At 37.1% G+C, this 15,380-nt stretch overlaps 2 protein-coding genes across 2 annotated transcripts in view; both read right to left on the reverse strand.

The window, feature by feature from the left end:
• Positions 1–10,160, reverse strand: part of rpgrip1 (RPGR interacting protein 1) — a 13,937-nt gene extending 3,777 nt beyond the window's left edge. Inside the window, exons 1-20 of the mRNA XM_016455312.1 lie at positions 9,791–10,160; positions 9,402–9,518; positions 9,249–9,303; positions 8,672–8,791; positions 8,342–8,541; positions 8,013–8,118; positions 7,156–7,302; positions 6,946–7,051; positions 6,515–6,538; positions 6,205–6,351; positions 6,053–6,126; positions 4,692–4,903; positions 4,348–4,454; positions 4,190–4,240; positions 3,877–4,056; positions 3,636–3,753; positions 2,868–3,368; positions 2,601–2,711; positions 2,483–2,520; positions 381–729 (exon numbers count right to left, since the gene is read on the reverse strand). Coding sequence (XP_016310798.1) covers positions 381–729; positions 2,483–2,520; positions 2,601–2,711; positions 2,868–3,368; positions 3,636–3,753; positions 3,877–4,056; positions 4,190–4,240; positions 4,348–4,454; positions 4,692–4,903; positions 6,053–6,126; positions 6,205–6,351; positions 6,515–6,538; positions 6,946–7,051; positions 7,156–7,302; positions 8,013–8,118; positions 8,342–8,541; positions 8,672–8,791; positions 9,249–9,303; positions 9,402–9,486 — 2,731 coding nt within the window. The 5' untranslated portion in view covers positions 9,487–9,518; positions 9,791–10,160. The remainder of the gene's footprint in view (positions 1–380; positions 730–2,482; positions 2,521–2,600; positions 2,712–2,867; positions 3,369–3,635; positions 3,754–3,876; positions 4,057–4,189; positions 4,241–4,347; positions 4,455–4,691; positions 4,904–6,052; positions 6,127–6,204; positions 6,352–6,514; positions 6,539–6,945; positions 7,052–7,155; positions 7,303–8,012; positions 8,119–8,341; positions 8,542–8,671; positions 8,792–9,248; positions 9,304–9,401; positions 9,519–9,790) is intronic.
• Positions 10,161–10,681: 521 nt separating this feature from the next.
• The window catches only part of LOC107664648 (E3 ubiquitin-protein ligase TRIM21-like), a 13,368-nt gene continuing 8,669 nt past the window's right edge, over positions 10,682–15,380 (reverse strand). Inside the window, exons 3-7 of the mRNA XM_016455266.1 lie at positions 15,076–15,171; positions 14,528–14,761; positions 14,193–14,340; positions 14,072–14,098; positions 10,682–11,302 (exon numbers count right to left, since the gene is read on the reverse strand). Of these exons, the coding sequence (XP_016310752.1) occupies positions 10,725–11,302; positions 14,072–14,098; positions 14,193–14,340; positions 14,528–14,761; positions 15,076–15,171 (1,083 nt within the window). The 3' untranslated portion in view covers positions 10,682–10,724. The remainder of the gene's footprint in view (positions 11,303–14,071; positions 14,099–14,192; positions 14,341–14,527; positions 14,762–15,075; positions 15,172–15,380) is intronic.

The following is a 15,380-nucleotide window of genomic DNA, read 5'->3' on the forward strand; positions in this document are numbered from 1 at the left end:
ATGGCAAAGATGGATTTTAAGCAGCCATTATTCCAGACTTCTCTGTATGACTTCACTGTCATACAATCCTTAAGAAATCATGCTAATATGCTGATTCGATGCTTATTTATTATTTATCATCATTGGTGCTCAATTATTAATGATGGGTCTGTATCTTAATTATCAGTGTTGTAAATATTTCACAATATTACTGTTTTTACTTTATTTTTATCAAATAAATGCAGTCTTGGTGAGCATAAGAGACTTCTCTCAAAAACATTAAAACCATCTTAATTATTCCTAACTTTTGACTGATAGTGCATGCACAGAATTAAATTCCCAATTACATTTTTTTATTTAATCAAGCTTCTGTTTAATTGCATCCTGATCGGAATGATTACCTCTGATTGGTCTGCCTGCCGCAAGGCCTCGTAGTGGGATTGGTGTCTTTGCCAAATATGTGGGAGGAGTCTGACGTTCGCTGTCATCAAACACATACACCCACAGGCTGCCCACATTCAGGTATTCTAATAAATCTGTGGTTACAGCTAATGGATAGCTCGCTGAGTCTTCAAAGACAGGATCCACACAGCATTGAATTATGGGTGTAGAATGAGGTGGTAGGTCATAAAGGCGATATGTTAAGTATGCATCAGGGAGTAGTCCTGGCCAGCGGGTACTGAGGCCCACACAGCGCTCCAGTACCACCTCAAGCTCATTGGGTATCCCTATGCCATAATCATATATTTCCTGCAACACACACACACAAAACACATGCTTATCAGTTTCAGGTAATAAATTCGGTAACACTTTAGTTTAGGGACCAGTTCTCACTAGTTACTTATTAGCATGCCTATTATATTGGCTGTTTATTAGTACTTATAAAGCTGATATTAATGCCTTATTCTGCATAACTATGTTCTATGCAGGTGTTCTATACAACTGGTAATGTTTATAGCCTCTAAGCTGCTTGTTTTCATAAAGTAAAAGCATAAAAAGACCAAGGGCTGTTGACCTCCAAAAATGATAAAAAGCACAATAAAACTACTAGGAACTATTGTTACGGCACTCTTGGTGCTTCTATTTTTCTGTTTTATATTTTTTTTGGACTTACTGTTCACTGTATGCTTTTACTTATGCCATAATCATATATTTCCTGCAACACACACACACAAAACACATGCTTATCAGTTTCAGGTAATAAATTCGGTAACACTTTAGTTTAGGGACCAGTTCTCACTAGTTACTTATTAGCATGCCTATTATATTGGCTGTTTATTAGTACTTATAAAGCTGATATTAATGCCTTATTCTGCATAACTATGTTCTATGCAGGTGTTCTATACAACTGGTAATGTTTATAGCCTCTAAGCTGCTTGTTTTCATAAAGTAAAAGCATAAAAAGACCAAGGGCTGTTGACCTCCAAAAATGATAAAAAGCACAATAAAACTACTAGGAACTATTGTTACGGCACTCTTGGTGCTTCTATTTTTCTGTTTTATATTTTTTTGGGACTTACTGTTCACTGTATGCTTTTACTGTATGGAAAAGAGCAGATTTTTTGCACTTAATTGTACTGAATGTACACAACATTTAAAGTATATTTTAAAAAGCTGTACTTTGAGATATCAATGTTAATGAAATAGAAGTCCACTTAAGCGTACTTAAAAAGAATACACTTTAATGACTGTCTTAACACACATAAGTATACTTTTAAAAAGTGCACTTTGTAATAATGTTAAATTAAAAGTTTTACTTAATACTTAACATACAAAAGGGCATGTACATTTAAAATTTCAATTACAAAGCTTAAACAGAAATGACATTAAAAGTGTATTTTAGTTACCCATAAATGCTTCTCAGTACACGTTAATCATATTTTAAAGACAATAGAGGAAAGTACGAAATTACAATAAAGACGTTCTACTTAAACGGGTCAAAAAAGACTCTAAAGTTCAGCTAACTGCATTTAATATAAATTTAAAGTATAAAACATTTCCATGTTAAGTTAAGTGCCTGAAAACTTCCTTAATAAGTACTCTAAAGTACTATAAAAGTATATAAAAGTATATACGGTAACATTTTAGAATAAGGAACAACTATTCACTATTAACTATGACCTTTCCCTCAATAAATTCCTAATTTGTTGCTTATTAATAGTTAGTAAGGTAGTTGTTAAGTTTAGATATTGGGTAGGATTAGGGATCTAGAATAAGGTCATGTAGAATAAGGCATTAATATGTGCTTAATGAGTACTAATAAATGGCTAATATACTAGCATGCTATTAAGCAACTAGTTAAGAGACCCTAAAATAGTGTTACCGTATATAGTATATAAAAGTACTATAAAAGTATTATAAAGTGTACTTCTTTTTCACAATGGCAGGTTTGAAACCAAATAAGTGTGAGTAAACAACAGAATTTTCATCTTAGGGTGAACTATGCTCTCAAGGCTTTCCTAAAAAGCCCTGTCCCCACCATGTGGTATGTGTTGGCATTTACCTCTGGTTCCCCATGAGCCCATTCTGAACCTCTGGTGTCTCTTATAGCTATTCTACTTGTGGCTCTTTCCATTTGAGGTTCTGTGAGTTCCACCTGAGGGTGTAAACACACCCAAAACGTCTTATAGCTATTCTACTTGTGGCTCTTTCCATTTGAGGTTCTGTGAGTTCCACCTGAGGTTGTAAACACACCCAAAACTCAAGGATTCCTATAACTTCCCCTTCAGCTCCTGCAGAATAAAGGGCAAGATGATCTTAAAAATTCAGTGGGAAATATTATTGCAATGAAGAGCTATAAAAGTGAAAAGAATGCCAAATCGAACACACCTATATACGCATATAAAGCTATTTTACTGCAAAGTTCATGTGACCTTATTTTATATCACCTGTGATGTTGGTTCTGTTTTTCATTCGTTCACCCCTGCGCTGTAGAGCTCCCATCAGAGAAATCCTCGCTCTCCCACGGGTCATAAATTGTACCCCTCCAAGCGCCTGGTGCAGTTCAATAGTGATGGACCCATCCTGAACCCTGAGCTTCTCCAGGTCGAACTCAGAGAGGGCGTAATGCGAGGTGAAGCCATAATTTGGCTGTCCACCTGATATTAATGAAGTTGAGAGGGTTTCAAAGTCGAGGAACCCATAGGTGCAAAATGTTGCAACCCCTTGGTGATCTCCTGTGCCTTGTCCCATTAGTCTCAATCCCAGAGGTGTAAAGGTGGCTCCTGTTAGATGGATCTCCAGAAGAGATTCTCCTCCATGCAGCTGTGTGATTATGGCGCCCTCTGCAGCAGGCTTGACTGACTCTTGTTCCAGCCCTGTCCAGGTGTACTGCAGGGGTATGGTCTGCTTATAGTTTCTAGGGCTGTACGCTATGTCTTTGAGCTGAGCTAAAATAATAGATGAAAATATGATGTCATCATACATGCATTATTAACTGGAAATAGAGCAATAGGGGAGAACGGGGCTAGTTGTCAATGTCTTATCTACTATATTCAACATTTTTAGCGTAGGTTTATTTTTTAAAAGTCAGTGTCTATACAGACATACATATTGTAATTGTTATTTTTAAATATGAAATAATATATATATATAGCAAGCATCATTACCACTTGTGACATCTAGCCCCAATCTCTTGTATATTGTAAATCTCTAACCTTGTAAATTGCTGATTTGAAGGCTTCTGCTTTTCAACAATTTGTCTTTTTCACCTGCCCTCCTTCTATTCTCCTCCCTCTCTCTCTCAAATTTTTCCATAACTGTCTTCATCTCATTCTATAAAAGAAAATAGGTGTAATGGTTGATGTTTTGGTTTATGTGGAATGAAAAGAGCAATATTCTGAGCAATATATGTGACAGTTGTAATATACCGCATTCTCACTACAAATGTGTGTGTACCTGAAGGTCAGCATTTAGTCGATGCTGCAGTAATAATAAATCCCTTGTTTTCTGGAGTTCCAAAACAGTTTCTGCATGTGAAGCCTGTACTGCAGTCAAGTCCTTTGATGTTTCCTCTATCTTTTCGTCTGTTTTCAAGAAACACATCATCCCTTGAGTCTCCCGCTGCATTCTAAAGGCCTAAGAGTAGAGCACACAAATAAAGAAAGAAACAGAAAGAGGGAATGAAACAAGCAAAGCAAAATGTTATTATATAGCTGCTTAAATGTTTTGAAATATCTAAAAATGCAACTTTTGAAACTAAACATCTTACCTTAATCTGCAGCAGAGTCTCACTCAGATCTTCCACACTCATATCAAACTCCTGATAGAGAACGAAAAACAGAATATGGACATTATTCTAATGAATTGAATATCTGGCCCAAGATTCTGCTTGAGAAGTAAATTTTAGCCCAATACAGCAAATTTTACTTTTGTAACAGAGTCCAGTTTTTCTTGCAAAGATGTGACTTCCTGCCTGTGCTGCAGGACTTCTCGCTCCAAGCAGTCATGTTTTTCTCTGAGGAACATAACCATATCTGAAACACATTCAGTTTATTACAAAGATGTGCATTAACACATTAAAGAACTAGAACATTTGATACATTTAGCATATTGACAATCCAATATGACATGTTGACTACACAATGTCCAGGAGTCTCTGTGTACACAATATCACATACTAAAGCTGCTACGATGAGCACTTCCAGAATAAGCTGAGATATGGTAAGGAAGTGATGCTGCTAGTCAAAAGTCTGGCAATGCATGAGTCTTACCTCTATCTCGTGCCTTCTCCTTCTGAACCTGGTCATTCTCTTGTCTCATCTGTTCCTTCTCCTGCTCCAGCATTTTCTTTTCTTTCCTTTCTTCCTCCAGTCTTTCTTCAAGCCTCTGTACATCCTCTCTCCAACTCTCTTCTTTAAATTTTTCATTTCTTTTGTCTTTTTTCTCATGTTGTCCTTCTTGATGGTTCTGAACAGACATAGTGCTATGGAGGAAACCAGTGAGTTTAAACATACAAAAATTGTAGGCCTTTTTTTTTTTGGTTATTTATAGGATGTTTTGGGGGCCAAAAATACATAAACCTACAACCAGGTCCATAGGCTGAATACAAGAAGCCTGTGACAAAATTGTATGGATAGGCCCAACTGACCTTTCAGAAGATAAATATATGAAACCCCAGATCAAAACAGTAATCTTGAAAAATGTAAGCGTTGGATCAGACTTGTTGTTCTTATGATATGTTCTTATGACGGTCATTCATTTTACACTTCCATGATTACATGATATTTTCTCCATTAAATAAAAAGACTGTGATAAAAGCTTGTGTGTTTGGTCAGTTTTGTATAACACTAGATCAAATTTACATGTATGCTTCATTGTCAAAAAATTTGAGGAGAATATTTGGTTAATTTCCTCTGTAAATCTGTCTGACTTCTTGACTTTTGGGTAGATTTCCCAATTTCTCCTTGTAATTTCACTATTATCTTGTATTCTACAGTTATAGTTAGTGTTTGAGCATAGCAACCTGATACAAAAGTTTGTGCTTTCTGATTTTTGCACAATCATAAACTATGATAAACTACATTTTATGTAGTGCTGTCAAACGATTAATCGCGATTAATCGCATCCAAAATAAAAGTTTTGTTTGCATAATATATGTGTGTGTACTGTGTATTTGTATTATGTATATATAAATACACACACATGCATGTATATATTTCAGAAAAATATGTTATGTTTATATATGAAATATATTTATTTATAATATAAATTATATGAATATAAATATAGACGTAAATATTTTCAAAATATATACTGTATGTATGTGTATTTATATATACATAATAAATATACACAGAACACACACATATATCATGCAAACAAAAACGTTTATTTTGTATGCGATTAATCACGATTAATCATTTGACAGCACTCATTTTAAGTAAGTTATTCCAAAATCATCAGTTACATACAGCTAGTGAGCCAACTGGTGCTATTATTTTTTTGGACGGACATAAATTGAAAAGCGGTTGGCATGGTTATGTAACCACTAACATTAGGAAATCACCTGTCCATTAAAATGTCCCTGGTTGTCCCCCCATCAACGCCCCTGCCTACCACCTGAAACACTCACCACTCCAGAAGTGAATCATAGCTATTCTTCAGGAGGTTCCTCTCCCCCTCCAGGTCTGAAACCCTCTCCTGAAGCTGAAAAACAGATGTTAGTAAAAGACTGCAAACACGAAAACTTAAAACAAAAGAGCAAAAGTGCAACTCGAACAGTACCTCCCCCAGAGCTTGCAGTGAAAGTGTGGCAGCATTGAGCTGGCCCTCAAGTGTCAGCACTCTCTGCTTCTCCTGTTTCAACAGTTCACTCAGCTCCTCCACCTTCCCTAGCAGTGCTCCTTGGCTCTCTTTTAAAGACCTTTGGCCCTACAGTATATTTGCCCATATAAGACAAAAAAGACATACAACAGAACCACATTTATCCAATATTATTCTCAGACATTGTACATGTTTGTATGATACTTTTTGTGATGAAGAAAGAGTCAAAAGTGCAACATTTGAGAAATGTTTATTTTCAGGTTAAGCTTACCTCCTCCAGCTGGTTCTCATAAGCCTTAAGAAATAGCACAAATAGAGAGACGAATGATGATGGTTTGTTTTAATGCAGAAATATAATTTGGAAGACATTACACCAATGATTTCAAGTGGAAGACTCATGATCACTATGATGATGTGACAGCAGCTACAGTGAGTGCCCACTACAATGCCCACCATTTTGGGGACCAAAAATGTGATGTGCACATGGGTATTATTATGAAAAAAGTCAGTGCACATGTGTACACCAGGATTACACAAATGGTATACAAATGTGACTTTGTACAGTACAATGTTCTCATTACCATTCTGGTGCATTATTTTTTCAGTCAAGCCGAAAGCAGAGACAAGCAATAGTAAATGCACTATCCTTTAAACAGATAATATTTTTCACTGTTTTTGCTCAGTTTTGGTATTATGGCTCACCTCCTGAAGAGCAGCAAACTTTTCCTGAAGGACCAGAAGGGAGGTGCTCTTTTCAGAAAGCTGCTTCTGCAATCTTATCACATCTACATTATCTTTTATAATGAGTCTGTAAAGAAGAATACAAATTGTTACATGCATGCTGTGTTGTTGACTGATTCTGAATAGTAACTGAATGAGCATTTAAGCTTTATCTTAAATGCTTTATCCTACCTGTGTCCATCGGCTTGTTGCTTGCGCAGGTCTTTCACAATACCTTCAATTTCTTTCTCTTTGTCTCTGAGTGTTTCTCTAAGAGACTGAGCAGACAGCTCCAGCTCTGCCACCCTCCCTTGCTGATTTTCTATGATGGTAGATCTGCTGAGAGAAAAAAAAAAACAAGCTGGAAAATTAGAAACATGGATGTAAAAGCCAGATATGGACAATAAAGCACGCGCAAGGTAATACACTGCATTAGCAACACATTTGTTATTTGATTATTAATAGCATGGCAGCAGTGTCCTATCATATGCATACGGATCATCAGGAATATATACTTAAATTAAGTCTATTTTAGGCAAAATAAATTAGCAGAGTCTTTTTGTGTGAAAGCAGATCTAGAGTCTCTATGAATTCTGCCATATGATTAAGAATGCAAATGTTTTTAATATATATATTTTTTTCTTTCCTACTTTCTTTTTTTCTTTGTGTGCTTTAGCTGAGTTGCAGGTATATGAAGCAAGGCGCTATACTGTGTTTTGCAGAATTGCAAAGTATGTAAACACAAAAACATCCAACAAACCTGAGTAATGCAAGTCTGCATATAAATAGGAGAAAGAGGCAGGAACATTGAGGACAATATTTTTTGTGTATTGACCATCACTATTACTCAGGTTATGACTTAGTCTTTTTTTTTTTTTAAGTTTGCAGTTTGCTGTTTGTAACTCACATAGAATCCCATAAAAATGTAGATGATATAAATAGTATCATCCCAGTCATAACATATCATGAACATTCATGACCTATTTATATGTTATATATGTTGTATGTTGTAAAAACATACACAAACACATACCCACAGGTCAACTTACAATCTGTCTATCTCTCCTCTGGTGTCTTCCTGTGAACTGATGCCATAGCGAGCAGGAGCAGTTTGGGCAGCTCGTCTGACCCCTCCGTCCCCATCCACACCTCGCCCTGAGACAGAGAAAGAGAGAGTAGATACTGAATCAAATCTGGAATACAACACCAAATAAATACCCCTTACAAAAAGTACTGTGGTGATTTATTAAGTACTGATTTAGCACTGGCTTATTAAGTCATTCTTCTTTATATTTACAAGCCACCACTGTATTACCATGGTGTATGTCCAAAGCAATACAGCAATATTACCAGTTTATCATGCCCAGTGACTCCTCACCTGTTCGTGGCCTGTAATGTGTCCTGACGCCCAGGTCTAAGATGTGTTGTTTGGCTAAACTGAGTTTGCTCTGCAGCGCCCGCTTCTGACTCTCTAGAGTCGCTACATGAGCCTCTAGCTCTTGAATAGTGTCCTCCAGCTCTCCATCCCTCCCAGCAGACGGAGGGCCTTGCTTTAATCGCAGCAGTTTTGCTGACAACCTGAAATAGACAAAACTTACATTAAAGCACTAATCCTTTCTAGGCTGTGCCAATTGAGATTAATGGAAATGATGACAAAAGCTTTCTCCTGGTATTATGGATCAGTTAGTTAGTGTTTGTGTAGGCCTACCTGCGTAGTTTTTGCTCTTGTGTGCGGCTGTGTTGTTTGAGAAGTGTGTTCTCCTCCTGTATTCGGAGACATTGGTCCTCCAGCTGCTCGCGTGGTATTCTGAACAATCGCTGGCGATCTGTATAAAGACAGAGAGACTTAATGCCCCGAAGGACTGTTTACAGTATTTGCTCAGAAGTTGCTATTCTTTAGCCCAGGATACTGCAGAAGTAGTTCACAATTATGGTAGCCTATATTTACTTGGAGTATTGTTTGTTCTAAAATGAGAGATATTAAAATTAGGCGCAAATGAGAATTATACAATGAGAAAAATACATCATAATAAAATGTGGATTGCACAGTTGGCTAACATTCATGATTTTGTAGTAATAACTAATAGTTACACAAGTAAAAAACTAGAGGATAGCATAGCTCAGAATGTTTGAGTCCACTGACTTTTGAGAACAGTTTGAGACATTTTTGAGATCCCTTCTGAAATTCTGAAGGAGACACGTTATCTTTTAAATAATAAATAGCAATACATTACAGTATACTGTATATATATACAGTATATATATATATATATATATATATATATACTATTTTGAGCACCTGTGGTGGTCTTCTCCAGTTTCTGGTGTCTTGATCTGTATCTGAAATAAAATCTTGACCAGTTCCACTCATTTAAAGAAACCAGAAATAAAAATACAAATGATCTTTAACCCAAATAAACACACAGCTCTATACACACCTGTGAGAACAGTTATCAGCCCTGCTCTCAAGCCCACATCCCTCACGGGGAGGTCACCTGCTGTCTCATCCACTGCCAGTGACATTATGAGAACTACCAGACCCAACCAATCACTGCCTTTTTGAGGAAAGGGATTCAGGAAGTGATGTCAAGCACTTTTATACATTCATTTATTTAACAGCAGGACCACTTCTATTAACTAGTGAAAGCAAACTTGCGCATGGACTCAAGCTTCAGATTGCCAGATTTTATTGCAACTTCCTTTAATAACGAAAACATTTAAATCTAGACAAATAAATACAGTGATGCTGATGCAGATGAACAGGAAGACATGGATGGCACTGACATGTATAATGAATAAGCTGTGTAAAGTTTTCTCAGTGACATACCTGTATGTGTCTCTGTGAGTCTCCTGCACTCTGCACAGAGCTTTAGTGAGTGTTAATCCTCCTCTCGGCACCTGTCTATGTCATTCATCTTCTCTCAAGTGGTCTGTCCTCTCCTGTTGTCCACCTGTACTTCTGTCTTCCTCACAGTCAACTCATCAGCAGCAGCATGAAACTTCTCTCTCGTTTTAGATCTGATTGTTAGTTTCTCTCTGTCTTTGAAAGATGCTGTTTCATCAATCCTGCTTTAATCTGCTTAATCTCTCTCTGCAGCTCCTCCTCTCAGTTACTTGTGTTCCTGCCAGTCTCACAGCGTTTCTCAATTACAAATAGCCTACACTGTGTATGAATGCAAATATTTCATATCTTCCCCATGAACAAACAACATCAAACACCGATCATTAACTGTGTAATGATCATCAACTTATTATAAAGACGAGCAGCATATGGTTTGAGAATTCTTCTCTCTGATTGGCTGTAGTTATAGTAGCTGTCTAATAATCTGATTGGCTGTTGTGTTTGTAGTAAAGACAAGAACAGGAGGTCAATGGAGAAAATCAGATTACAAGACTAGGATGAAAGGAAGCTTTAGTGTGTGTGTGTGTGTGTGTGTGTGTGTGTGTGTGTAAGATGCAAACTGTAAAAGATGCAAACTGCAAAAGTGCAAATTTATGTAATTAAATTCTACACATTTAATTACAAGTGATTGGGAAACTTTATTTATCTATGAATCACAAATGTCACATTTAATCAAATCTGGAAAAAACAATAGTTTGTGTTCTCATTGCATCATTTAACTAATTGGATATACAGTTCATTCAACAAAAATCAATAAGCATATTTAAATAGAATAACAAGTATCATCACTCTACATCAATTGTTTTAATTCTGACAATGTTTGCTCTGTTACATTTATATTTTTGTTGATTGTCATTCTTCATATTGTTACAATATCGTATGTCTGATCCCCACTGTCAGTACTGACAGGTTGTATAACCAGTGGGGCATTGTTATTTCCTGTGTCATTCATGTCTGGGTTGAAGTAAGCCAGTAGGCTCTCGGTAAAGCACTGTCCAGTGAATGAGTAGATATGTGTGCATGCACTCGTATCATAAAATGTTACCTGACCTTTTTCGTAATCTACATATATACCAATTCTCTGTGGAAGAGTTTTTAGTGACAGAAGCACTGATTTACAGTCACAGGCCCTGTACTCGCTGCCCCCTCTCAGACAAACTGCCCAGTAACCATCCTGTGGGCTCAGTGTTACCAAACCCTTCCTGTTGACAGATTTCCTGGCCACTCCCAAGTCCCATGCTGTTTTACCTGAGACTCCAACTTCCCAATAAGTCCTTCCCCTTGAGATGGGCTCTCTCGACAGGACACATGGTGCTCTGTCAAAACGTTCCGCATTGTTTGGAACGCTGCGTTCTTCGTTGCCGTCGGTCACGCACTTCCTGTCTGCAGACACCACCAACCAGGGGTTTGCTGTGTCAGGGTCAAGGGTCATATCCACTGCAAGAATCACATCAGGCAAAGTCATAGTAAGTTTTCTGAAAATAGCCGTGTATTATAGTGTATCCACATGTTTGACTGTAACGAATAAATGTACCAGAACTGTAAGTGTGTAAGATTTTTAAAGATTAAAGTAAAGCTTCAAGATGGTTCAAAGTTTCAAATAAAGACTCTAATTTGTTAAAGATTCAAGGGGGGAAAAAAATGAAAAGATTCAAGATGATTCAAAGACTCAATTAAAGATTCAAGATGGCTCAAAGATTCAATAAAAGATTCACAATGGTTCAAGGACTCGAGATGATTCTAGGATTTAAATAAAGATTTGAGATTGTTTAAAGTGTCATGAACCCCCGTTTCAGCACTGGTCTTTCACACCTTGGATCTGAAAAAGACTCCAGAAATGGGCGTCTAAAAGTGGGAGTGTAGAGGGTGGGAAGAGGGGAGAAAACAACCAATAAAACACAGACCTACAACACACTCATTATACAGACAAATTCATATTAAAATATCTTTAAAACAGAAAGAATAAAGGCAGTTACTTTCTGTTTACTCATCTTTGAATTTTCGGTCTATCATTGTTTGCTGTGTATCACAATAATCCATCATGTCATCGCGTTCATAATCAGACGAGCCACAGCTGTCGCTGTATCAGCGCATAACCTTATTTGTGCATCTTTTATTTGAAGAAGACATGATATGTGCGCGTGCTAGTTTATGTTTGGAGCACGGGAGAATATGAACTATGTACACATAAACTTGAAACACGCTTGCTCCAGTCTGGATATGAACTATGATCCACGCAGCGAGTGTTGTTAAACTCATTGCAGCGTTCAGTGCAGAAACGACTCTTGCGCGCTCCACGTGTTGTCAATTTGTTACGCTCATGTTTACAGAAATGAACTGACAGCGCGAAGCTCTTTCATGAGATTTTAATTCTCCGCTGTAAAACGACCTTATGCATAATACTACAGCGCAGTGATTGGATCATAAGAGTTCCAGTGTTGCCAACTGCTTTCAATTTAAAGTAGCTAAAACTGGTAGCTAAATGTCACTAGATGACATCACAATGACAAATTCACTGATCTATATAAAGACGAACGTAGATCTTTGGGCAAGATGAGAACTTAGATAAGGTTTGTCCAAGGAGTTGCTATATTTGTCCCTAAACTTTTGAAAAAAGTCTCAAAAGGGGCAGGGAAGTCGCTAAATCTAGCTACAAAGTAGCTACATTGGCAACACTGAAGAGTTCGTGCTCATGAATAATACTGAAGAAAGCTCAAAAACTGATGACGTAGACTTGTACGGCAGCCAATCACCACTCCAGATTAACGCATAGCCTATATGTCACTTTTCGTGACATAGGCTCAACTTTGCTTTTTGAACCGGAAGAACAAAATTCCTTCAAAAAATGAAAAAATAACCACTTTTACCTCAATAATAGACATAATGAGTGCTAAAGTTGTTTTTACTGATGTGCAACCTGTTCATGTATGTTAACATCTTTAAAAAAAAAAAAAATGTGTTTTAGGGTTTCATCACACTCTCTTTTACAAAGTCTTGATTTTGTTTTGGGGGTGTACTAGAACATGCTCTCATGCTTGGTGGTTCGAAAAACGCATTATTTTTCACATAATTTACATTATTAATTCAACAAAAACTTTTGGGCGAATCCGGCACAGTACTCCCTCGTGTTGTTGAAGCTGTCCTCAGTAAAATGCGCAGCACACAATAACAAATTGGGGATATAATGCTCAGGAACAGAGTTAAAAAATAAATTGCAACCACTGTTTCCTGACATCATCCGCTTTCGGAAGCTCAAACAAAGACGTTTGGGCACGGAGGTGAAAAAAACAGCATTGCAGGCGGTCGCACACCGGACGAGAAGCGCAGCGTCGCGCCACGTCTTTAAAATTCAAATACATTATTTTCTATGAGTGTAGGTACACCGGCGGCGCCGTTCGGCGTCTGTCCGCGGTGCCCAGCTACGTCGTGTTGTACTTGTAAGAATTGTTCTAGACATGCCGAAAATTTTACGCTACAGCACTGCAGCTCTTCTTCTTCATTTTCTCTGATGCACTCACTCTGCAGCAGCACTTCTTCTTCATCGTCTCATCTGATGCACTCACTCAACCAAGCGTTCTAACCACAACCTCGCCCCTCCCCACCCCCCAACCATTCGAATTTCTGTAGGCGGGAATTATTTGTAATGATATTCTAATGAGCCGCTTTGTGATATCACAAAGCCCGGAAACCAACGCTGTAGTCCAAATGAGCCGTTCATTGTAGTTCTTGAAAAGGGATTTAAAAAAAAAGAAATATCTCCCTTTGGAGTGGACTTTGAGATTTGTAACTTTCTAGATCTTTTTTATGCCCAAACATACACACTACACACTGACTAAAATTAAAAAAGTGAAAAAGAATAATAGGACCCCTTTAAGGAAAGATCCGATATTGTTTGTAGATTCAAGTGGGAAAACATTAAATGCATTAAACAAAAATATATATTTTTTAAAGATTATGTTTCAAAATGGTTCAAAGACTGAAGTAAAGATTGAAGATAGTTTAAGAAATCAAATAACACTTCAAGATTGTTTAAAGATTCAAGGGGAAAAAAAGATTAAATGATCTTAAAAGACTCTTAAAAGATTGTTCAAAGATTTTAGTAAGGATGGCTCCAAGATTCAAAAAAAGAGAGAGATTTTAATAGATCGGTTATAGTCAAAGTCCATATAAAATGTATACATCCATATCTTAATTATATTATAATACCTGCATACTCGGATATTGCCTCAAGCTCTGTGGGGGAAAAAAAATCCCCATCACATCCTTTGCAATTAGAATATTAACATTTAGTTATTGTTTTTAGCTGTCAAATAACAAAAATAGTAACCTCTCTTTGTGACAGAGTATATTTGTGTTTTCAGTAGTTCTTCTGCAGCATTCAGGGTTTCTCTGAGCACCTCCAGACCCTGACGGGTGTGCACACTGACCTGAGACCAACTTTTACACTGAGGCACCTCACTTGGGCTACGGAAAGCCTGGGAGGGTCAAATGCAAATACTGTAATTAAAGTCATCATCCTGTGTCACAACCTTCAGTATTTGAATATTTTTTCACCAAACACACTAAAGAATGTCCTAAATTCATACTGAAATATACTGTACATTGTTTTATTATTCTAAATGATCAACATGCACATCCAGCTGCTAAGCACAGAAGAGTAACCTGTATAAGGTGGAGGTGGTCTTCAGAACATGACAGCTTTTCCAGTTCAGAGTTTCTAGCATTCAGTTTAGTGATCTCCATCTCCAGCTCTTTAATGAGGCTCCCTACACGTTTCTCTTCAGTTTTCTGTGTGTGTTTCATCTTCCTGAGCAGCTCAGACTGGCTCGTCTCAATAAACTGCTGCAGTGCAGTGAAGACCTCAACACTATATGCCATCTCTCTTTCTGTGTTCTCCTAAAAGAGAAATAGCAAATATCATGAAAGGCCTTGTGTGAAATGCATTCCTACTTTGGTAAACTAATAGGATGAGATTCTTAAACACTTTAGGTGGCAGTTTTGTCATCTGTTTTAACATAATATTTCATTTGTAATGTGTTAAGTATTTAAATATTTAAAAGCTTATGATTGATGTGACCTTTGTATGTTGTCTGCAAAGAACAACGTTTTGAACATAATTATAATAACATTTTAGGAACTGGTAACTGGATCATTTGTTATTCATTTTTGATAAACAAATGTAAATGTAAAAATAGTTTGCAGGCTCTTACTTTATTTAGTTTTATAGAGTGTCTGAGTTCCTCAACTTTACTCCATCTCTCCATAGTCATCCGCTTCAGGTCAAACTGTGTCTTTAATACCTGAGTCTATGAGAAAGACAGAGAAAATATGGATGTGCTCACAATTCTTTCTCATGAAAATGTATAAATTGCATGAGAGCAACTGTAAAACAAAACGCATTAAAGGGGTCATATGATGCGATTTCAATTTTTCCTTTCTCTTTGGAGTGTTACAAGCTCTTGGTGCATAAAGAAGATCTGTAAAGTTGCAAAGACTAAAGTCTCAAATCCAAAGA

Source organism: Sinocyclocheilus anshuiensis, unplaced genomic scaffold (genome assembly GCF_001515605.1).
Source record: "Sinocyclocheilus anshuiensis isolate Anshui unplaced genomic scaffold, SAMN03320099.WGS_v1.1 scaffold35, whole genome shotgun sequence".
NCBI lineage: Eukaryota > Metazoa > Chordata > Actinopteri > Cypriniformes > Cyprinidae > Sinocyclocheilus > Sinocyclocheilus anshuiensis.